At 55.7% G+C, this 24371-nt stretch overlaps 1 protein-coding gene across 16 annotated transcripts in view; it reads right to left on the bottom strand.

Moving 5' to 3' along the window:
• Positions 1–24371, bottom strand: part of TCF3 (transcription factor 3) — an 85181-nt gene that overhangs the window by 42550 nt on the left and 18260 nt on the right. The window contains exon 1 of one of the 16 annotated variants that reach the window (XM_064637000.1): positions 14611–14653. The exons of the other annotated variants lie outside the window; for them this stretch is intronic. Coding sequence (XP_064493070.1) covers positions 14611–14638 — 28 coding nt within the window. The 5' untranslated portion in view covers positions 14639–14653. Of the gene's footprint in view, positions 1–14610; positions 14654–24371 lie in introns of those variants that run through there. 16 annotated transcript variants of the gene reach the window in all.

Raw genomic sequence — 24371 nt, 5'->3', positions numbered from 1 at the left:
TTGCATAATTATGCATATTAATCTCCACACCTAATGAATATTCATAATTCTCATTTAGATTTTGTTTTCTAATCAAAAATTTCCAATGTGATTACTGTGCAGAGCAGGGATAAGCCTCTAATAATACCTTGGATACTGGGGAGAATTACTGCCAATTCTCCCACCTCCTACTTCCTAGAATAAACTTTTGCTTTGCTAATGTGTTTTTCCAAAAGCAATTCATCTGCAATCCCTGCAAACCCCAGCGAGGCAGGAGGAAAAAAATGCTCCTTGGAGTCATTTTGCTGTCACGGGTGGTTTTAAAGCTCCCCAAGGGTCAGGGCGGAGGCACGAGCAGGATCTGCAGGCTCGGACATCCTTGGAACCCTCTGTGCTGAAGGACAAGGACTGCAGCACCACAGTCTCTGGAGAGCCCTGGGCTGCCTGGAAGCCCAGGGTGAATTCTGCCCAGCTTGTGAGTCTCCCTCACTTGAATCATCCCTTGAGATATTCAAGAACCTTCATCTATTCCCTTCAGATATTCCAGAACAGTCTGGACATGATCCTGTGCCGCTGTGCTCTGGGATGACCCTGCTTGAGCGGGGAGGTGGGACCAGATGACCCACTGGGGTCCCTTCCAGCCTTACCCATTCTGGGATTCTGTGCCAAAATCCCTGAAAAAATAAAAATAAACCTGCCAGGAGAGGAGACAGCGGGTGGCAGAGGTGACAAAAGCTGAGGGGGAGGCTCACACACCCCTTAAACAAGGAGAAACCCCTGGCACAAGCTGCTCCCACCCTGTGGTGTCACCAGCATGGCAGAGAGACCCCAGAGAGGAGCCAAACCCCCTGGGTGCTCCTATGGCAGCTGCAGAGGATGAGCTGCTCTCCAGAGCGTGTCGAGGTCCTGGGCTGCTCTCTTGGCCCCTCTGTGACCACAAAGGGGGTCACAGCAAACCAACCCTTCTTTTTTAGGAAGAAATTCCTCCCTGTGAGGGTGGGGAGGCCCTGGCACAGGTTGCCCAGAGCAGCTGTGGCTGCCCCATCCCTGGAAGTGTCCAAGGCCAGGTTAGACAGGGCTTGGAGCAACCTGGGCTAGTGGGAGGTGTCCCTGCCCATGGCAGGGGGTGGGTTGAGATGAGCTTTGAGGTCCCTTCCAACCCTTCCCTTCCCCTTCGTTCCAGGATTCTGTGATTCTATAACCCCCTAAGGACACCCAAAAGACCTCCTGTACTCTCCAGGTAGTTCCAATGGCTGCCAAGGTGAAGTGAGGTTATCACTGTCCCACCCTTGTGGCAAAGAGCATCCCATGGCTCTGGAAGCAGCCAAGGCTCCACCACCTCCAAAGGTGCCCATGCCAGCTCTTTGTCTGATGTCTCCTGGAAAATAAGGTCTCACACCTTCCCCAGGCTGCAGCCACCAGCGTGAAAGGTGCTGGCAAAAACCTCCCATCTTCAGCCTGCAGGTGTTTGAAGAATTCAGGGATTTCTGGGACGAAGCCAGGAAAAAGCAGACTGCCCGCGCCCGACGTCTGGCATCTGTGCTGCACTCACTGCCAGCCTGCTCTTCCCTCCCCTCGCATTGGGAAGGATCTACAATTTGGCAGCAAATGCCCTCTGCCAGCCCTGCGAATTCCCAGTGTTTGGCCAAGGGCAGGTGCCTCTGGAAGAGCTCCCAAAGCAGGATTTGCTCCACTCACACCACAAAGCCCTCGAACACGGGGTCACCCCCAAACACTGTCACACCTTCCCCAGCCTGGGGCATGTGCTGGCCATGCCCACGAGCCTGGTGCTCCCCTGGGCACAGCTGGCACTGAGTAGCCAGGCTGGATGAAGATGGAGGAAGAGGAAGGAGAAGGGGGAGGAGAAGGAAGCTGGTGTGGGATGGCCACAGCTCAGGCAGCCCCATGCCGGCGTCCTCGGGGCTCACCCAAGGGCACCCCAGCAGCCCACCCAGACCCCTCCATCCCAGCAGCTCTGGAGGCAACCCAAGTGCCCAGGGAAGGGGCAGAAGCACCTTGGGGCACCGGGCAATGTGTTTTCTGCCTCACTCATGTGCTGCCCCAGGAGAGATGGAGATCCCTCGGGCATCGCCCTCGCTCCCAACGGCCTCAGCCTGGGGCACAGATCTGTTAAAGCACAGACCATCCTGGCAAAACCCATCATAATCCAGGGCACCAACAGATACCATGTCCAAAGGGCCATGGAAATGCTCTGAGGGCTGGAGCCCCTCTGCTCTGGAGCCAGGCTGGGAGAGCTGGGGGGGTTCACCTGGAGAAGGATCCAGGGAGAGCTGAAAGCCCCTTCCAGGGCCTAAGGGGGCTCCAGGAGAGCTGGAGAGGGACTGGGGACAAGGGATGGAGGGACAGGACAAGGGGAATGGCTTCCCACTGCCATAGGGCAGGGATAGATGGGATATTGGGAGGGAATTGTTGGCTGTGAGGGTGGGGAGGGGCTGTCCCAGGTTTCCCAGAGCAGCTGTGGCTGCCCCATCCCTGGAAGTGTCCAAGGCCAGGTTGGACGGGGCTTGGAGCAACCTGGGCCAGTGGAAGGTGTCCCTGCCCATGGCAGGGGGGCAGGATGAGATGAGCTTTAAGATCCCTTCCAACCCAAACCACTCCACGATTCCATGATTGAAAACTCCCCTGGCACTGAGCCCAGTCACGTTTGCAGAGTGAGCTCCATCCCAGCACATCCCTGGGCTGGAGCTCTTGGCTCTGCCACCCTTCCAGCGCAGGGTGTGTGAGTTCTGGAGACGCCCACGTGCCCACGCTGCTGGCAGGAGCCAACTCAATTTTAAAATAACCCCCTTTCCCAGCTCCCCAAGTTCAGGCACACTCTCCAGTTGAGAAAAGACAAAAATAGGAGCTACCTCCTCTCGCCATTAATACAGTTATTAAACCGCGCACAGATTAATTGTGCATTTTAATAACCCTGGGCATGAATATTCATAACACATTTCTTGCTCATGTTCTAATTAAAACATACTAATAGAATAAGATGTAGCTGTCAGACAGTCATTTTTTTTCCCCCCTTACGATTTTTCTGCCGCAGCCAAGAAGAGCTGACAGACAAGAGCTGTCCCAGGCTCCAGCAGGGATAAAAATAATTTAACCACGTTGAATCTCAGAAAAAAAAAAGTCCTTAGTGCAGCAACGAGCCACAGTACCAGGCTGTGGACAAGTGCCCAGTGACACAGGGCAATGGGAGCTGTCCAGGAGGAACAACTTTGGTCAAGAAAACAAGAAAACACGGGCAGAGAGAGATGGGACAAGGAGGAGCTGCTTTAACCTAAAGGAGGAGAGATTTAGTTTGGATGTTAGGGAAAAATTCCTCCCTGTGAGGGTGGGGAGGCCCTGGCACAGGTTGCCCAGAGCAGCTGTGGCTGCCCCATCCCTGGAAGTGTCCAAGGCCAGGTTGGACAGGGCTTGGAGCCACCTGGGCTGGTGGAAGGTGTCCCTGCCCATGGCAGGGGGTGGCACTGGGTGGGCTTTAAGGTCCCTTCTAACCCAAACCATTCCAGGATTCTGTGAAAACGCATTAAAAGGGTGCAGGGTTTTGTGATCCATCCCACATCCCACATCCCTCCTGCTCAGTTCCTGCTCTCTGCCTTCCAGCTGCCACCCACGGGGTCCCTGGAGCCGAAAATGTCTCACCAAGAGATGCTGCTCTGGTTTCCATAAGCAGAGCTCCCAAACCCCCCTGGGCACAGGTGCTGGTCCTGCCAGCAGAGTGAGCCCTGAGGTGTTTGACAGCTCTGCAGCCCCCAGTCTGAGCACAGCACTGGGATGTGGCCTGGGAGGGAGCCTGGCTCTGCAGTCACACTGTGCTCTGAGCACCAGGACGTGACCAAGCCCTCCCCAATGCCCAGCCTTTGTGCTCAGGCCAAGGTCCTGAGCTGGACGAGGTCAGGAGTGGGACAGATGATCCTTAGGGGTCCCTTCCAATGTTCTAGGATTCTGTGAAAGGTCTTTCAAAACAAGCTCAACCCCCAGTGATCTCTTTGTGAGCAAAGCTCACGGAGGGTGCAGCCCTCCCTCCGGATCCAGAGGACATGCAGGGATGTAGAGCAGGACATTCTGCTCCCGAGACTTCTCAGACACCACTTGCATGGCAAGATCCAGAGTCTTTGCTCTTGAATCCTGCACAATGGGAGACCCTGAGGAGAGCAAACACTGCTGCAAAGCCCAGCAGGCTGAAATCATGGAATGGTTTGGGTGGGAAGGGGCCTTTAAAGCCCATCCAGTTCCACCCCTGCCATGGGCAGGGACACCTTCCACCAGCCCAGGTGGCTCCAAGCCCCCTCCAACCTGGCCTTGGACACTTCCAGGGATGGGGCAGCCACAGCTGCTCTGGGAAACCTGTGCCAGGGCCTCCCCACCCTCACAGGGAAGAATTTCTCCCTGTGACTCGAAATGACCCAAAGGCACCTCGTTTTCCCTGTCAGGAGGAGGATGCAGTGATGGGACCATCACAGGCCACAGTGGGGGGGACACTCAGGGCTTGCTGTGCTGCTCGAGCTGTGACTGAGCTGGGCTGAGCATCTCCCTCCCCCCAGCCACCCCTGCCCCCACAATCTGCCAGTGTCCAAGCCCTCTCTCCCTAATCTGATTCCCATCAAAACCACTAGGCCAGGCTTTTTTTTTTTTTTTTTTTTTTTTTTAAATTCTAATAAAAATATTTAGGCCAAATCCCTCGCACGGCTGGAGAAGGGTCAGAGGCAACCACAGCTGCCATTGTCCATCTCTGAAGGTCTGCTGGCCACTCTGTGCCCACGATGGGGCTCTGAGAGCCAGGCAGCAAATCCAGCTCTGCAGCAGTGCCCATGGGGAGCAGGACAGGGATGTAGCAGCAACTGGAAGTAAAAGCCCTCAGCCAGCAGCACACCAATCTCATGGAATACACTGAGAATCATGGAATGCTTTGTGTTCAGAGAGGCCCTAAAGACCATCTAGTTCCAAACCCCCTCCAAGCCCCAGGAGGAGTTTGTCCCTCAGAGGTGGGACAGCAGCAGCCACCCCGGGCAGGGCCAGTGGTGCCCCTGTGGTTTGATGTGAAGCAGAGGTGACAGAAGGCTGCTTGATAAACACTCCCAAATTAAGCGGCTTTGTGTCCTAATCGCCCTGGCCATCAGCCCCACAGCAAAATCTCTGCTAAAAGGGATTGGAAATCAATAAAATTAGTCGAGTAGTAATTAGCTTTAGTCCCAGGCAAAGCAGCAAAGTTGTTGTTTTTCCTGGAGAGTTGGCTCCTCGGAGCCATCGCTGCCACTCAGCACGGAACAACCCGCCCCTGGGAGAGGCTCGGGGTGCAGGCAGAGCCCCTGCGAGGGAAAAGGGGGTGCTGGAAGCAGCTCCCAGCTCTGCCTGTTTATTTACCAGCCCCGTCCGCCCCCAAATAGGAAAAAACAGCTGTGAGTGGAGTCCTGTTTACAGGACGTCGATTGTGGACTCCACAATTCGGTCACTTCCTTTTCCCGACAAAACAATTAGAAAGAAAAGGGAGGGGGGGTAAAAAACCCACCTCAAACACCTGGAGGGCAGCACGGGGTCCCTGGCAATGCCACCCCAGAGGGCCCTGCTCATGGGGCTGCAGTGGGACGTTTTATCCCCTCCACTGCCTGGAAATTTGGGGTTGGACCAAAACTGGTGGCGATGGTGAGGAGCAGCTGTGTCCAAGTGCCCAAGGCCAGGCTGTCCAGGAGGAGTAAGTGGGCCAGGTGGCACTGCCCTCTGGGACCAGGGACAGGACCCAGGGAAGGGCTGGAGCTGTGCCAGGAGCATTGGGATGGATCTCAGGGAAAGGTTCTTCCCCCACAGGGTGCTGGGGCACTGCCCAGGCTCCCCAGGGCAGTGGGCACGGCCCCAAGGCTGCCAGAGCTCCAGGAATGTTTGGACAACGCTCTGAGGGACAGGGTGGGATTGTTGGGGTGTCTGGGCAGGGCCAGGGGTTGGACTGGATGATCCTCATCAGTCCAACCCAACTCAGGACATTCTGGGATCCTGAAAACAGGTGCTCTGGGCCCCGACAGCCCCCCCAGGCACCCCAAGGGGACACACCCGACTGGACCAGACCCCACTACCACAGATCCCTGCAGGATTCCTGGAGCAAACTCTGCCCCTTTGTCTTTGTGGGGATGAACGAACCAAGAACTCGAAGCCAAGACAGGCACATCCCCTGTTCCTGGGAAGCACCTGCTGCTGCCTCCCTCCCCACCAAACACACGCTCAGGGATAATTTTTGACTTAAAAAAGCTGATGCCACCACTTGGGTGATCATTAATTCCTCTGCTGAGCATCTGCTCCCGCATCTCCTGTGCCCTACTCCAGTTCAGCAGTTTCTGCACGCTCAGAGACGGGTTTTAGGAAATGTTTGTGACTGGGGAAAGATGGAAGAGAACCATGGAAAAATTATCCATTCCCCGTTGGGTTTGGATATGGGATGAGTATGGAGAGAAACTAAACCTACAGTCAACACCAAAATCAGAGAATCACAGAATATGCTGAGCTGGAAGGGACCCATCAGGATCATCGAGTACAACTGCTGGTCCTGCACAGGACACCCAAATTAACCAGAAAGGGGGGGAAAAAGAGTCAAAGAACTACTTTAGTTACTCCTGGTCTTTGCAAGATGCTCCAATGTCACTGAAACTGCTCCCAAAGGACAGGGCAGGCTCCAAGGCAGCCCCAGGGTTGGTTTTGGGGGTGACATCCCAGAAACAGAATCACAGAATGTCCTGAGTTGGAAGGGACCCACAAGGATCATCAAGTCCAACTCCTGGCCCTGCAGGACCCCCCAACAATCCCACCCTGTGCATAAATAATAATAATAATAATAATATGCAATAATAAATAACAAAATAGTGCCTGGCACAGGGATGGGGAAGGCTTGGAAAAAACCAACAAAATGCAACAAACAAATTCAACCATCCCTCCCTTTAGACACAGGTGTCATTGGCAGCCCCACAGGAGGGTCCCCACTGTTTTTGGGGAGCGGTTCTACAGGAAACAAAATAAAACTCTGCCTGCTTAAAACCATCACTGAGGAAACAAATCACCTGAGCCAGCCCAACCCTCTCCAAGGCCCTGCACAAGGACTGCCCGTGGGGGGACAGGGCTGCCCCAGGGCACAGCCACCACCAGCTGTGCCCACAGCGTGGCCAAGGACTGGATCCACAGCCCCAAGGTTGGTGACAGGGGTGAACTGTTGGGCTGTTCTCTTCCTGGAGGATGGGTCAAACTGGACAGGATTTACCAAGCTAAAAAAACAGGGATGAATGGATTGAGAGCAGCCCTGAGCAGAAGGACTTGGGGTGCAGGGGGATGAGAAGCTCCACACGCCCCGACCGTGTGTCCTGGCACCCAGAAACCCCCCCGTGCCCTGGGCTGGTCCCACAGTGTGGGCAGCAGGGGAGGGGGGATTCTGCCCCTCTGCCCCCTCAGGTGAGACCCCCCTGCAGAGCTGCCTCCAGCCCTGGGGAACAACAGCACAGGGACGTGGAGCTGCTGGAGAGAGTCCAGAGGAGGCCACGGAGATGCTCCAAGGGCTGGAGCCCCTCTGCTCTGGAGCCAGGCTGGGAGAGCTGGGGGGGTCACCTGGAGGAGAGAAGGCTCCAGGGAGAGCTGAGAGCCCCTTCCAGGGCCTAAAGGGGCTCCAGGAGAGCTGGAGAGGGACTTGGGACAAGGGATGGAGGAACAGGATGGGGGGGAATGGCTTCCCAGTGCCAGAGGGCAGGGTTAGATGGGATATTGGGAAGGAATTCTTCCCTGGGAGGGTGGGGAGGCCCTGGCACAGGTTTTCCAGAGCAGCTGTGGCTGCCCCATCACCGGGAGTGTCCAAGGCCAGGTTGGAGGGGGCTTGGAGCAACCTGGGCTAGTGGAAGGTGTCCCTGCCCATGGCAGGGGGTGGAATGAGATGGGCTTTAAGTCCCTTTCCACCCAAACCATTCTGGGATTCTGAGATAACAAAAAGCCAGTGGGAACAAGTGAAGGCAGCGAGGCCATTGGGCCCCCCAAGTGCAGGGAAGAGCCCACTCCCTCCAGCAGAAATTCATGGAGAGCAGACAGTCCTCTCTCCCAGCCCCCAGGAGGGCCAGCAAGATGCCACAGGGAGAAAGAAAACAAACCTGTGACGACAACCAGGGGGAAGAAAATAAACTTTAAAGCTCAAAACACTTCCCCCAGCTGTAAAAACAAAGGCCAGCAACGACCAAACACGAGCACAAAGGAGTGGCATGAGAAGGGGATGGAGGATAACACAGGGCTCGACCAGTCAGTGCTTTCTAAAGGTCATCAGCCTGTGGGACAAACCCACTGTGTCCCTTGTCCTCAGCCTCTCTGGGACAGACCTCTCCATGTCCCTCATCCCCAGGTTGTCTCTGAGCCCGACAGCCCTGCGAGGAGCAGGATGGCCAGGAGGGTCTGAGGGACAACAGTGCAGGGAAAAGGACCAAGAACAACATTGGGCCGAGTCAGACCCGTAACAGGTGTCAGAGAAGCTGCTTTTCCTTTGCTACACCTCGGGTCAGGCAGTGCTTTGCAGGAGCAGCTCTGCTCCCTCCCTGCAGACAGAGGCAGAGCCAGTGTGAGGGGACAGCAGGAACCCCACTGCCCGTGGCTGCACAGCCCCGTGGTCCCACAGCTCCATGACAGGGGCCACAGAGGGTGGGAGAGCACGAGGGGCTGCCCTGAACCCTGGGGATGATGAGCCCCCTGCAGCTACTGGAAGCAGGCTGGGATAAAACCAACCCTGCACAAGAGCGGGCTCAGACCCGATCCCACAGTCCCCCTGTCCAAGAGGTGCCACACAGCACCTCAGCCCTTCCCCAGAGTGGTTTGTGACAGAGGCTGGGGACACACCTGTGCCTTGAACCCAGGGTCTGGCTCAGATAGAGCTTGGTGCAGGGAATTGCAGCCCTGGACACCAGCAGTGCCACCGTGTCACCTCCCCACAGTGCTGCCCCCCGAGGTGACCCAGAGCTGCCAACACGAGCATTCTCACTGCTCCCATTTCACTAACATTTCACTCTATTCACTAAAGATTAAAATCCACGGAGCTGCAAGGAGTTACATCCTTGTGTGGAACACGCAGGAGCCCAGCTTGGAGCCCACACGTGTGTCTGCAGGACCTCTGAGGACTCCTGGGAGCTGCAGCCATGGAATCCCAGGATGGTTTGGGTTGGAAGGAACCTCAAAGCTCATCCAGTTCCACCCCCTGCCATGGGCAGGGACACCTTCCACTAGCCCAGGTTGCTCCAAGCCCCATCCAGCCTGGCCTTGGACACTTCCAGGGATCCAGGGGCAGCCACAGCTGCTCTGGGAAACCTGGGACAGCCCCTCTCCACCCTCACAGCCAACAATTCCTTCCCAATATCCCATCTTACCCTGCCCTCTGGCACTGGGAAGCCATTCCCCTGGTCCTGTTCCTCCATCCCTTGTCCCAAGTGCCAGCACATGTGGAGTTTCTCATCCCCCCACACCCCCAGGGTCCTTCTGCTCAGGGCTGCTCTCAGTCCCTTCTCCCCCAAGGGAACTGAAATGCTCAGATAGCCCTGCAGAGAACCTTCACTCATGTTCTGCCTCACATGCATTCAGCAACATCAACACATTTGCTACCACAAAACAATTTAAATTCAGTAGATCCAGGGTTATTCACGAAGCCAGGGGTTATATCCCATTAAACAGAAAGCTTTAGGGAGAAGAGCACGACTAAATCCACATCCTGGTTTTTCCAGCTCATTTATTTTACCACAAAGTTGCACACTCATGAAAGCTGCAGACACTCCACACTCACACACGGATTGTTGCCCAGAGAGAGAGAGAATTCATTTTGCTGAGTGACTGAGTGAACTCAGCAGCCTGAAGGCAGCGAGGAATGAGACACAGAGTCCCCTGGGATGCCCCCGGTGACCTCTCACGTCCCTCGGGCCCTGGTGTATTTTACACACCCACGCAGATGCACCGAGTAGGTGCAACACCCCCCCACACTCCTTCCCTCAGCAGCATCTCCCTCTATTTCCTCCCTGATTTGCATCTTTCCAAGCATTGTTTCATTTGCAATGTAAAATCGAATCACGGCCGCGGAGACGCGACCGGGACGCCGCCTTCTCTTCTGGGGAGCAGAAATCTTTTCCCACTTGGTTTTTCCATTACTCACCAAGGGACAAAACTGGGGACAAAAGCAAGTTTACTCATAACTGACCAAAAAAAAAAAAAACCCCAAAAGTTTGCCAGAGAGGCGTTTGGGATCGAAGAGCTGGGCTCGAGCTCCCGTGCCAGCCCTGCCTACGTGAGCCCTCCCAGCCCTCCACTGCCACAGACCTGCAGGGAGGGAGGCCAGGGGCTGTTAAAAATTAGACAAATTAAGGACTGCTTCCAAAAAATGTGGAAATCCCACGGGGAAATGGCCAAACACACGTAGACACCACCACAGTGGCCTTGGGAGTTTGTTTGTGAGTCTCCTCTCAGCGGGGTGAGGGATGGTGGTTGATGACTTGATGCCTGCACCATCCCTGCAAACCTCCTTGGGAAAAATCAAGCCCAAAGGGCAGAGAGAGACACCCAGGAGTGGCTATTCTGCAATCTTGTGGGGTGCTGGGCAGCCCAGCACCCTCAGGCTCAGCCGGGATGCCCCGGCACAGGATGCGGCTCGGGAGCCAACGTGTTTGCCGAGACGATGATTCAGCCCACAGGAAGGATCATCTAAGAAGAATTGCTGGACACAATGAGGAAAACTTTCCCAAACAAAGTGTTCTCACCACCACCTGCCTCCCTCCCTCAGCCCCAGCTCCTGCTCGCAAGTAACCTCCAGACTCTGGTCACCACAACAAAAGTTGGGTCTTTGTGTTCTCTCCTTTCCCAAGGTGAACATCTCTAGGGGCACAGTGGGATCAGGGCCACCCTGGACCCTAAGAGGAGCAGAGGAGATGCCAACAAAGCCTCTGGCCATGCCCAGTTACAGACAGTAATCTCAGGGGTACAAACTGCAGTAGCTGGATATGCCCAAAATACACAAGCCAGGCTTACTAAGGCACCCCTAAAGCAAACCCGAGGGTCACAGTGTACCAGGTGCAGAGTTTTGGGGGGTAACTGCTTGTACAGCCAAAGAGTTTTCCCTCCCAGACACCAGCTCTTACAGAACTGGTCAATGTGACACCACACAGTGAGATATCTACCTGAAGAACAATTTAAAGACAGATGTGACCTATTTAGAGCTCTGCCAAATATTTCTGTAATTGAATAGACCATTGATAATTCAACTTGCATTAAAAAGGGCTGAATTCAATCCACTTGCTACTACAGAGCACCATGTTCAGAGACCACAGCTCTTTCCCCCCCTTCTTTACACATAAACATTTCAAGATGTTCATCTGCCCCTTCCCCTGAAAGAATCCACATCTTTGTGTAACATAGCCCATGTTCCAAATTCCTCTTGTAACCCTAAAGCCAAAAGGACAAGTCACAGGAAGAGCTTACCTGAAACAAACCCACCCAAACCCACCAGCTTTGAGGCTCCAGAGGTTTCTGGTGTGCACAGTGCAGGGCCAGGGCTCACACTCTTGGCCTTGGTAGGAACCAGTGATGCTTCACACCGTGGGTTCAGGCTGCCAATCAGCCCCTGAGACTCTGTTTCTAATCATACACTGGTCAGGGGACACCAAAAAGTTGCTCCAACCCCTCGTGCCCTGGTTTCCCTCGTCCCTAAAACCAGATCACCCCCCCGGCTCCACGCGGGGCCTCAGCCCCAAGGCTGCTCAGGGATTAAGGGACTGAGCTGGTGGGGAGGGTGGGTTTTTATAAATCTGGATGTGTCACCTGGCCTGGTTTGGGGTGTAGAGAAGTGCCTGGGGAGGCTCAGGGCAGAGGACAGGATGAAGGGTGGCACAGCCTCTGCCAAGGGCAGCGTGGACGCCTCCCGTGGGAAATCAGTCACGGGGGTCCCGCACGAGGCACCAGCTCAGGCTGGGACGTGCCACCTCAGCAGGTACTGCTGGGCTGCTCCTGCACCCCCTGGCACTACAGGGAAGGGCAAGAGGACATCACTGAGGGATCACCATCATCCCTTTGGGCTGGGCACTCCTGGTCCCTCCCTGTCCCCGGATAAGAGGATGGCACGGGTGAGGTGCCAGTAGATGGCACTCAATGTGTAGCACGGATCCTCCCTCACAGCTCCTCTCTTTTCCAGGACTAACCAACACTTTTTTCCTGCCTGCACGTTTCAAACCATGTCCTGGGTGAGAATTTGGCATCCCTTAGCAGCAGCTGGCAGGAGCTGGTGCTCCTTGGTCTGATCCCTGCCGGTGGACAACAAAAAAACCCACTGCACAGTCCCTCAGAAGCCCCATGGAAGTCTCAGGAAAACAGGTTTTATTATTTTTATTGAGACTTCCACGTTACCTTGGGCATGCACTGACCATTGCTGGGTGATGCTGGGAAGGTGGGAGGGGATTTTCCCTCCCTGCTCCACAGCCAGTGAGGCAAACCCACAAACCCAGGGCAGGATCCAGCCTTGCCTCACACCCACATCCCAGCCCTCTGAGTGCTCACACATCAGGGCTGTGCTGCTCACAGCAACAAGCTGCAGACAAAAAGAGACCTATTAGGTTATCTTGTCTGTGTCTCCTCTACACATGGTTCGATTCGTGGTGCTTTTGTCAAGCCAAGCACTAACACTTCTTATCAGGAATCCCAATATAACTGTCTAGGAAAATGGACCATTAACAAGCTTGTCTGATTTTTTGCTCAAAGCTTGCTTTCTTTTAACTATGAGAAGCTCAAAGGAATGTTTTCTTCTCTGAACAAAAGGAGCTGCATCAGTTAAAAAGCTGGAGCTGCAGTTTGCTGGGATGGTGAGAGCCGAGCTCACCCTTCTTGTGGATGAGAAGCTGCTGTTCTGAAGAAAAGTGGCTGAATTTTCAAATGCAACTTTGAAAAGAATATATATCTATGTATAAAAATGAGGGGGGGGGAATAAAGCCACTCTTAGCTTAGTGCAGCAAGGAGAATGAGAAGGACCAAAGTCATCCCTAAATGACTGGACTGACTCCAGTGCACGAGCTTTGCTGGCAGCTCCCACCTCTGCTCCAGGGAGATCCAGGGCTATCCTGGCTGTGGACCAAGCTGCCCTTGGATCCTCACTGCACTGGGTTAGTGAGGTGGCTCAGGGCATGGCAGCTCTGGAAGGAAAGGGTCCTTCTCACCCTGCATTTATCTTGAGTGAGTTCTGGGGCTCGCTGGACTTTCCAGGGGCTGCTGATCATGTAAGACAGCAGGAAACCCAAAGAAAATCAGTTCCCCATTTGGAGCACAACGTGCCCCAGAAGCCCCCAGGCTGGGGCAGGCCAAGATGGACGGGAAGAGGAAGACCTCAGCCAGCAGCTGGTTTGCAAAACCGCAGCTCCACACCTCCTGCCTCTCCGAGCCCCATCACTGCTGCCATCAGGGCAGGGGGAGCAGGGCACAGGCTGGGGGGACACCACCTCTGTGCAAGCTGCCCCAGCTGCTCCACCAGACCCACCCCACAGAATCAAGAGGAAACAAGCTGCTGTAAATCCCTCTGGTTCCCAGGATCCGCCGCACTCGAGGGATTGTCCACCCAGCTCCTGCCCACACTGCTCTGGTGAGGATGAGGAGCACACACTGACCCCTGGTGACCTCAGGCACGGAGCTTTAACTCTCCCACAGAATCCCAGAGTGGTTTGGGTCGGGAGGGACTGTAAAACCCATCTCATTCCACCCCCTGCATGGGCAGGGACACCTTCCACTAGACCAGGGTGCAGATGGGAACCTGTTTCTGGGCTTGCAATATTTTGTCCATCCTGCACATTCCCTCTTATCTCGCAGCATCCCAAAGCCTCAGCTGCCCCCTGGCATCCCAGAGGGAACCCAGTCTGCACACAGGATGCCCCCTCACCTGTTTATTCAAACCCCAGAGGTGCAGGTTTCCCCCCCAGCACAGCAGCCCCTGGACCCACCCCAGCTCAAACAGGCACCGTTTGCAGCGAGTCCCACAAACTGATTTCTCTTGAGTTCAAACCCAACCCACACAAGTCACTCGAATCAAAGCCACACCATCTCCAGAGAGCTGTGCACTGGTTCCACTCCACGAGACCCTTGTAGGGCAAGGAAACCCCCCCCAGGCAGTGTCACCACCCCGCACACAGGAGCTGTGCCAGTGCCCAGCTCCCGGCGTGGGGACCACGGGGCACCCCCACCCGGGGCACCCCCACCCGGGGCACCCTCAGCTGGCAACCACCCTCGTGGTGTGCTGGAGCCAGCCAGGGGTCCATCCACATCCCCTTGTCCTCCTCTGCTCTGCCCTCACCATAGCTGGGACAGGTTTTAAGGGACCTGGGCACACTCTGTGGCACCGAGAGAGCAGACAAAGCTGAGCTGATCTTGCTCCCAAAACAGGGTCCTGTCTCCTCAAGCAGCTCCAACTCTCCCCGTTCCTGCCCAAAAGCAGGTACTCAGAGCACGGGGAGGAGGATTCCCGCAGACTTCCAGCCCGACACTCCAGCCCAACCTCCTACAAATCCCTCGAGAGCACAATTCCCAACCGAGCCCTTCGCACTCCACTCCCTCCCTCCGCCAAAAAACCCCGGCACTGCCAGATGTCAGGCGGAAAGAACCTACCCCCGAACAGCTTCTTCTGGGATGCCATGGCCACAGGGAGCAGCCCAGGAGCTCAGCACCCTGTGCCGAGCGCTCCGAGCCCGGCGCGCTCCTCCCACCGTCCGGAGCTCGGGGAGGAGCAGGAGCAGCTCCCGGTTCCTCGTCCTGCCCACCCAGCACTGCCCGCCTTTGTCTGGGCACCGCCGAGGGCTCCTGGGAGGGCTCCTGGGAGGACGGGCAGAGCCAGAGCAAGGAAAGTTACCGAAGTTGATGGAGTGGATCGGATTTTTTAGGATTTTTAGCAGCCGGGGGATTTTAGGAAGCGCTGCCCGGACAGCAAAGAGCGGCCGAGCAGCGGCTCTTCCAGATCAGGATCGCTCCCAGGGAGCCCCGGAAAAACTCGTCCAAGTGCTTCAATCGTGCTCTGAGCCACAGATGAGGGTGGGGAAGCCCAGGCACAGGTTGCCCAGAGCAGCTGTGGCTGCCCCATCCCTGGAAGTGTCCAAGGCCAGGCTGGACGGGGCTTGGAGCACCCTGGGCTGGTGGAAGGTGTCCCTGCCCATGGCAGGGGGTGGGATGAGATGAGCTTTAGGATCCCTCCCAAACCACCCCGTGATTCCACTGTGTTACCTCCTTAACAGGCCAGCTCAGCACCCCTCCTGCTTGCCGGGCTCCCAACCAGGGCTGCAGCTGGAGCAGTTGTTTGCCCTCTCCCAAAAGCCACCTCCACCCAACCCTGGCTCTGCCCTGGTGATCCAGGGGGCTCCTGTGGCACAGCCCTGAGCACTGGTTATTGTCTGGCTTTCTTTATCTGCAGATCTCAGAGCATTTTATAAATGTTAAACCTCAAATCCTCTCCAGGGAACAAAACTCTTTCTGCTATTGTACAGATGGAGAGACTTGCCCAAAAATGAGGGCAGAGCTGGGGATGTGGCAGAGCCCAGAGCTGAGCCAGCTGAGTTTTATATATCTTATATATATATATATATCAGCACATATATACATATATATATATATATATATCAGCACAATACACAGCGACACAGATTATCCCTGGAATAACTGTGTGGACAAACACATCTCCAGCTCTTAACCTACCCCTGGAAAAAGCAGTTTTGCTCTCCAGGTGGGAAAGCCTGGCATGCTGGAGCACCCAGAAAACCTCTATTTACAACTGGTGCTCCAAACCACAACGTCTCACTCATCTTTCAGTTTTCTGCTTCGGGTAAAAAAAAAACCCCAGTTCTACAGTTTCAACTTTTTAGAAAATTATTTAAAGAAAACAGAACAAAAAACCACAATGATTTTAAAAATACAAAGCAAGCAGGGGGAGAAGGGCTGTTCTCTATTTCTGAGCTGAGCCAGGAGGGCTGGCAGAGGCAGGAGCTGGGGGAGACTCTCCTGCCTGGCTCTCGGGTCCTGCTGTCCCAAGCTCCCGTGGTTTCACTGTGGGGAGTGTTGTAGCTCCCCATCTTTTCACTCAGCTTCATTTTCCAGGCATTCCAGTTTAAAGGAACCTGAGGACCAGCAGGGAGTGGGAATTCAGTGCCATCCAGCATGGCTTTTCCCACCACTCCAGGGTGGGATGGAACCGTACCAGTACTTTACTTGGGAGATCACTCACTGCCTGTGGGCTCCAGCTGGAGGGGGAAACCAAAGTACCTGAGTGTCTGGGATGGGACAGAGGCAGCACAAGGGTGCCCTGGCACGGGGAACAGCAGCTGGAAAACCCCACAGGAACGAGGACCAGCAGGAGAAGGAAGGAGCCTGGTAGCCAGCACAGGCACCCCCTGGGATGCACAAACCTCAGAAGGGGTTGGGACCAGCTCTCTCAGGAAGCAAGTGAAGGGCCTGGCCCAAAGAACCTCCAATTTTGTCTGCACCAAGCAATCGAGAGCAAACCCCAAAGTTTGCTGTGAGCTCCTGACTCCACACATCACTTCCCTGAGATGCCTCAATTCCCGAGCCCTTCTCGGAGCATCATCTCGGCCCCAAGCCTGGCATCTCATGTGACACACATCCCTCCCCAAGCCTGGCATCTCATGTGACACACATCCCTCCCCAAGCCTGGCATCTCATGTGACACACATCCCTCCAGTTTCTGCACCACAGGAAAGATGGAAGAGCAAAACTGGCTATGAAGAGGGCATGGACTGATGGGACACGGGGGAATGGCTGAAGGAGGGCAGGTTTACATTGGATATTGGAAAGGAATCCTCCCCTGTGAGGGTGGGGAGGCCCTGGTAAAGGCTGCCCAGAGCAGCTGTGGCTGCCCCATCCCTGGAAGTGTCCAAGGCCAGGCTGGACGGGGCTTGGAGCAACCTGGGCTGGTGGAAGGTGTCCCTGCCTATGACAAGGGAGTGGAATGAGATGATCCTCAAGGTCCCTTCCAACTCAAACCATTCCTTGATTCTATGACTCTTTGAAGAGTGTGTAAAACCCCCACAGGATAGCACTCAGGACTCATTTTCCACTCCAGGCTGCTCACATCCGAGTGTTTCCAGCAGGACAGAACTGCACTTGGATCAACCTCAGGCTTCCCTGCGGAGCCAGGCGGTTCCTGGAGAGCCAGCACAGGGACAGCAACACCTCAGTGGCACGAGCCCTGGGAAGGGGGAGAACCAGAGATGGGCCAGCCCCTTCCATGGCTTCCCTGCAGCTTGGGAAAGGGCCAGAGCTGGAGGGGCCAGGAGGCAGCTTTAGAAGGGAGGAGAGGGGAGAGGAGGAGCAGAGGCCTCTGGCCCTGGCTGGAAACGGCAGCTTAAAAATAAACGAGTGCTAAGTTTTGAGTTCTGAACTGATGGAAACCGAGAGGATTGAGCAGGGTCTCTACTGCCCACAAGGCAGCCCAGGCTCCTTCCCCTTCAGCTGTTTCGCCCCCGTGGCTTCTGCAGCCACTGGAAGCTCCGAGGCTGCTCGTTCCCTCCCAGCCCAGCAGCAGCTAAGGGAGGGAGCACAGCTGGGATGGGCACCACGAGGCTCCACCTCAGAGCATCCACTCGGCCACGGGGAGAACCTGCCTCAACCAAACCCAAAGTGGGATCTCAGGCACAAGTGTCCGGGGAGGAGATCCAAGGCAGGGCTGTTTGGGGGAGGACAAGCTGTGGACAGCAGCTGTTGGGGCTCTGGGTGATGCTCCCCAAGGAAGCTCAACCTGCAGGTCCCTCCCAAAGGTTCAGATGGGCTGAGTTGGCCAAACCCACCCTGCCCCTTCCCTCCTTTCTGCACCATCACTTCCAGGGAAGTGCTTAATTAAAGCTGGGCCTTGTGGGATCAACAGTGAATCAACTGCAGGTGGATGGACAAACAGAACAGAGGAACAGAATCACAGAATGTCCTGAGCTGGGAGGGACGCACAGGGATCATCCAGTCCAAATCCTGGCCCTGCACAGACACCCCAACAATCCCACCCTGTCCCTCACAGCGTTGTCCAAACGCTCCTGGAGCTCTGGCAGCCTTGGGGCCGTGCCCACTGCCCTGGGGAGCCTGGGCAGTGCCCCAGCACCCTGTGGGGGAAGAACCTTTCCCTGAGATCCATGTCCCTGTGGCTGAGCATCTCCCAGTTACACAGGCTGAGGGGCAGCTCCCACTTTACACAGCCTGTGCTCTTCAGGCCAGGGAAGACAAAATCCCAGAAAGCTTCAGGATTTAGGGCAAACCCTGCCCAGATGGGACCACTGCACATCCCAGTGGCTGCACATCCAAGGGCTGGAGCTCAGGACCCACTTCTTCCATTTCCATGCCCACCACTGCCACATCCCCAGGGCTGGATGTGCCACTTGCACCAGGATGGAAATGACTTTTGCCCTGCAGAGCCCTGGGCTCAGGGGAGGCCTCTTCATTGCCCCAAGTGGCACCTTCAGAGGTGCCAACAACAAGGTTGACCTGGAGAAATCCTCAAAGGGACTAACCCTGTCCCTGGGATGCAGAGAAGCCCAAAGCATCCCCTGGGAAAGGCACCTCCTGCAAAGTGCAGAGATGTGTGTCCTCCTGCTAATGGCACTGCTGGAGCCTCGTGCCTCAGTCCAAAGCACCTGCAAAGGCCAGAGAGCCACTGGTGCCACTGGAAGGTGCCCCAGCCCTCCTGGGGCACAGCCCTCAGGTTTTCCTGGGAGAGATTTTAGAGTTAAAGCGACACCGGTAGTGGGATTGTCAGCAGCACAAATGCACAATCAGGAGGGGAAGATGTGGGGGGAAAGCATCCAACTGGCGAATATAATACTTGGAAGGAAAAGCAGATTTTTAAAAAAATAAAAAATGAGGGGGTGGCAAAAAAAAAAAAAAATCTCAGGAAGTCATCTAGTCATTCCTGCTCTTTGCAGAAACAATAGGCTCGGGATGCTGGCTAAGTTATAAATAATCTTGCTGGCTACACAACACAAATCCAAGACAGGAGCAGGGTAACTATCAGCTCCATGGAAAGTGAGTCACCACCTTCTTACAGCATTCCCAAAAAGGGCAAACACCACAGTCCTGTTCCTGCGCCCTGGGGCTGTGCTGGTGTGGGGGCTCTGCTGACCAGGCCCCCCATCCTGGGGTGGCAGGGAGGGAGGATGCCTGGGAGGGCAGGAGCACGGTGTGCCCTGTGCCACAGTGAGCTCCTGCAGCAGGAGCCTGAAAACAGGAGCCAGACATTCACAGAATCACAGAATCCTGGGATATCCTGAGCTGGAAGGGACCCACAGGGATCATCCAGTCCAACTCCTGCCCTGCCCAGACACCCCAACAATCCCACCCTGTCCCTCAGAGCGTTGTCCAAACGCTCCTGGAGCTCTGGCAGCCTTGGGGCCGTGCCCACTGCCCTGGGGAGCCTGGGCAGTGCCCCAGCACCCTGTGGGGGAAGAACCTTTCCCTGAGATCCATCCCAACCCCCTGGCACAGCTCCAGCCCTTCCCTGGGTCCTGTCCCTGGTCCCAGAGCAGAGCTCAGTCCCTGCCCCTCCGCCTCCCCTCGGCAGGAGCTGCAGCCCCCGAGGAGTCTCCCCTCAGTCTCCTCTGCTCCAGCTGAACCAGCCCAGTGTCCTCAGCTGCTCCTCAGACCCTTCCCCTCCAGACCCTTCCCCATCCCTGTGTGCTTCTTTTGATGCTGCAGACACCGAGGGACCAATGGCAAGAAAGCTCAAATTGGGGAAAATAATGAGAAGCCACCAACTCCACAACATCCTTCTCTTTTCAGAAGGGAAGTCCCAGTGCAAGGTGGTTTTGCTGAGCTGTTTTCCAGATCCCTCCTCTGCATGGGAGTGTGAGCACAGGGATGAGCGAAGCCAACACGCCTCGAGACAGAGGTGAAACCATTCCAGGAAGGGCAAATGTGCAAAGGCCTCTGCCCCTGACACAACCCTGGGGGAGGGACGTGGCCCCTCTGGGCTGGCAGCTCTCAGGGAGAAGGGAAGAGCCATCTTTTTGGGCACCCAGGACAGCCCTGTGGCTGCTCCATGGCCACAGCAGAAAGGAGCCCTCATGCCCAGGGTAGAACATGGAATTATGGAATGGTTTGGGCTGGAAGGGACCTTAAAGCCCATCCAGTCCCACCCCCTGCCACGGGCAGGGACACCTTCCACTAGCCCAGGATGCTCCAACCCATCCAACCTGGCCTTGGACACTTCCAGGGATGGAGAGCCCAAACCTCTTGGGGCAACTAACTGAGAAAAGGAAAGAGATTCCCAACTGGAGACTTGGATAATTTAGAAGTGACATAAATTCTCCCTTTTTTTTTTTTTTAAAAAAAAAAAAAAAGAGCTTCCTGACTTGTTATTCCGTTCCCCAAATCTGGAAATGTAATCATATTAGTTCAGCTGCATTAACACAACAGAAAAACCCCAACAAAAACTGTCTTAAAGATTGAACTGATCTCTGAGGGGTGAGGAGAAAGGAGAACAAAAGTCAGAAACCTGAAGCAACCAGCTCCCCCTGTGAGCACCACGGCCAGCCCAGCACCCAGGCCACTCTCTGACGACACATTTGCAGAGGATATGAAATAATCAGGATATGAAGTGATTTTTAAGGGTTTTTTTTTTGCCAGGTAGGTGAGGTAAAAGGTCACTAAGAGCAGTGTGAGCACACCCAGCTCAGCAACGTAATGTTGAGTGTGTCCCAGAGCTGAACTCAGCTTAAACAAGTTAAAAAAAAAGCCCAGGCAGCCCTAAGAGATGTGGGGATGTGCTGTATGGACTCAGCAACCACATGGCTCCTAAAACTTCCAGCATTCTCTGCAGGAGCAATGCCTCTGCTCCTGTTTCATGGTGGCTGGGGAATGCTCAGCCCTGGCTGGGAAGAGGCCTGGAGCTGCCACTGCTCCAACCAGACAAGCCAAGCCAAAAAGTTCAGCCCCTAACTTAGGAGCTGTGGCTGGTGCCCTTTCCCAAAGCCCTGAGTGCCAGGAAACAAGCCAAGGGGCACCAACCCACCTGATGGTGGGCTGGGAAAATGAAGGGAATCAGAGAATCCCAGAATGGTTTGGTGGGAAGGGACCTTAAAGCCCATCCAGTGCCACCCCCTGCCATGGGCAGGGACACCTCCCACTAGCCCAGGTTGCCCCAAGCCCCGTCCAACCTGGCCTTGGACACTTCCAGGGATCCAGGAGCAGCCACAGCTGCTCTGGGAAACCTGGGACAGCCCCTTCCCACCCTCCCAGCCAACAATCCCTTCCCAATCTCCCATCTATCCCTGCCCTTTGGCAGTGGGAAGCCATTCCCCTTGTCCTGTCCCTCCATCCCTTGTCCCCAGTCCCTCTCCAGCTCTCCTGGAGCCCCTTTAGCCCCTGGAAGGGGCTCTCAGCTCTCCCTGGAGCCTTCTCTTCTCCAGGGGAACCCCCCCAGCTCTCCCAGCCTGGCTCCAGAGCAGAGGGGCTCCAGCCCTTGGAGCATCTCCGTGGCCTCCTCTGAACTCTCTCCAGCAGCTCCACGTCCCTGTGCTGTTGTTCCCCAGGGCTGGAGGCAGCTCTGCAGGGGGGTCTCACCTGAGGGGGCAGAGGGGCAGAATCCCCCCTTCCCCTGCTGCCCACACTGTGGGACCAGCCCAGGGCACGGGGGGCTGTGAGCGGAGCTGCCACTGAAAACAAGTTGCTTAAGAGTAAATCCAGTCTCTCTCCCTCAGGGGGGCTGGAGCTCCTGCCCCTCAGAAGCCTGGGGAATGCCCACCCAGCCAGACAAGGCCACTGCAGGGTTCAGAGGAAAGGTGTGAACGGTTTGAACCACGGGACGAGAAATTAAGGAACCCGGTTTTTTCCTTTGAAAGGGGGAAAAAAAAATCCCAAGCAACCAACCATATGCGAAGGGGAGGCACATCCACCTTCCCACAGCTTCCCAGGCCATTCATCATTTGGATAAAATCCAGTTTCACATTGAAATTCAGCTGGACTTTCAAATGCAAATACGAGGAGAAGAGCAACATATGGTAGAGGTTAGTGCGTATTTTTCCTAATTAAATGGCACACTGCTGCTTTGTATAACAATGTTAACGGGGCACTGAGGAGCCTTTGGAAGGGAGACCAGGCACTTTGGGAAAAAAAAATGTCCCAGAAAGCAGAAGGGGCCCAGGCCATCCCCGCTCTCCCAGGAAAGGTCACGCACCCGGCGCCACAGGGACGGGGTTTGTCACTTGTCACAACCCAGACTCGTCCCCTGGGTTGGGCAGGAGGAGGCAGAAAGGGATTGGCAACACAAGTGCCCTCCAAGGCTCGTCCTGCAGGAGTTCAGCTTCTTCCAGGTCAGGGCCAGGCCGGGTTGTCCCCTGGGGCACTGCTGGATGCCACCACACCTGACTGCAACAGGAGGGCTTTTGGAGGGGGAAAAACCTGCCAGTTCCTCACCCCCAGGGGCCAGGGATGAAGGATGGGCAGAAGATGCTCCAGCACTCTCTGAGGAGGGCAGGAACAGCTCTGCCTCGAGCTGCCACCAGTCCCCAGGAGAGGCGAGTGCTGCTGCCAGAGGTGGCCCCAGAGCTCGCTGGCCCTGCCCAGTGCCTGCAGATGGGACATGGGGAGCATCACCCGCTCTCCTGGAAGGTTCTTCCCAGTCAGGATGAGCCAAGGGTTGTAGACAACAATCCTTTGCCCCACTTGGTCCAAAAAACACCCACCTCCCCACACTTCCCAGGGTGCTGGAGGCTGCCCCTCCTCCCAGCCCGGCCTCAGCTGCTCGAGATGCTCTGATACGAAGCCCATTTATTTATTTTCAGTCCCTGCCTAATCATGCAAACTCCCCTGCTAGAGAAAGCTTATGCCACATTAACTTCACCTCCTTCTCACTCCTGACGCAATCCCCAGCTAAATTTAGAGGAAGACGTTGCCTGAGGTCACTTTGGAGGTGGGGATGTGCTTCCCAGGGTTAACAGGCAGATGGACAGTGTTTTTTAGCTTTTTCTCCCTGCTGGCTTTGGAGCTGGGCTACCTGGCGAGTTAATTGAAAAATTCAAGATTAAAAAATTGGGGGCAGATGTCCCAGGCTGCCTCTCTCCCTTCTTTAGTGGGGGAACAAGGCACTGGTGAAGGCAACCTCCCTCCAGAAACACTAATCAGGGCAGGGAGAAGAGCATCAAAACAGCCACTACAGAAATCCTCACAAGCTGAACCGAGAGATCTCCCCCCACAGTTCAGCTTTTTTCCCTTTCTGATGTTTGTTCACATTTATTTCCACCCTGCAAGGCCACCTGGGACAGACAAACCAGAACCTCCAGAACCCACGGGCAAAACCACCGCCCTTCATCCTCCCCCAAACGTGGGGCAAATCCCTTTTAGGGTGGCAAAGACAACGTGGCCACCGTGGCTGCTCCTGGAGAGGACACACCTGGGGACCCTGACACGAGGGGCTGGAGCCTCTGGCAACACCCACCCCCCCAAAATCCTGACAAATCCTTGGGTGCAATGACACCTCCAGGTGCTGTTTCACTGTGGGGGGGAGGTTGGCCTGGCCCCCAGTCCCAGGGAGAGCTGCTGGGGGGTCTGTGCCCTAAATCTGCTCTCTGCTGTCACACACACACACGTTCCAGGGCCATGAGAGCTCTCTCTGTGCCTGCCTCGCCTCAGGTGATCCCTGATCCCAGTCCCCTGTACAATTACACATTCAGCACCACAATGTTTTTCACACTGTATTTCATGCCTCATTTGGCAACAAAATTAATTAAACTTTAAGTCAGCACCGAAGGAGTGCAGCCCCTCTCTCCCCTCCGTGCACACACGACTCCATTTGGTTAAGCTGATGTGCTAATCAGGGCTTGCTGAGTATTTGGGGACCTGCTGGCAGAGGGGGATCCAGATCACAGGGTGAGATGTGCCCCACACCAGCTGGGCTCTGCTTGGAGGGTCCACAGGCATCAACTCCTGAGCACAGGCCACGTGCCACCAGCCTCTGGCAAAGCCCCCCTTTCCTAAGGTGCATCCCCTGCTCCGACAGCCCCGGGCACCACCAGGCACCTGCAGCCAGGCCAACACCACCCCAGGGGTCTGTGGGGCTCTGAGCTGCCCACTGCCTGGGAATCACAGAATCCTGGGATATCCTGAGCTGGAAGGGACCCACAAGGATCATCCAGTCCAACCCCTGGCCCTGCCCAGACACCCCAACAATCCCACCCTGTCCCTCAGAGCGTTGTCCAAACGCTCCTGGAGCTCTGGCAGCCTTGGGGCCGTGCCCACTGCCCTGGGGAGCCTGGGCAGTGCCCCAGCACCCTGTGGGGGAAGAACCTTTCCCTGAGATCCATCCCAACCCCCCTGGCACAGCTCCAGCCCTTCCCTGGGTCCTGTCCCTGGTCCCAGAGCAGAGCTCAGTCCCTGCCCCTCCACCTCCC

This window comes from Pseudopipra pipra, chromosome 27 (assembly GCF_036250125.1).
Source record: "Pseudopipra pipra isolate bDixPip1 chromosome 27, bDixPip1.hap1, whole genome shotgun sequence".
NCBI classification, from domain to species: domain Eukaryota; kingdom Metazoa; phylum Chordata; class Aves; order Passeriformes; family Pipridae; genus Pseudopipra; species Pseudopipra pipra.
Note: the sequence above shows the minus strand (reverse complement) of the source record. Positions and strands in the feature narration are given on the sequence as shown.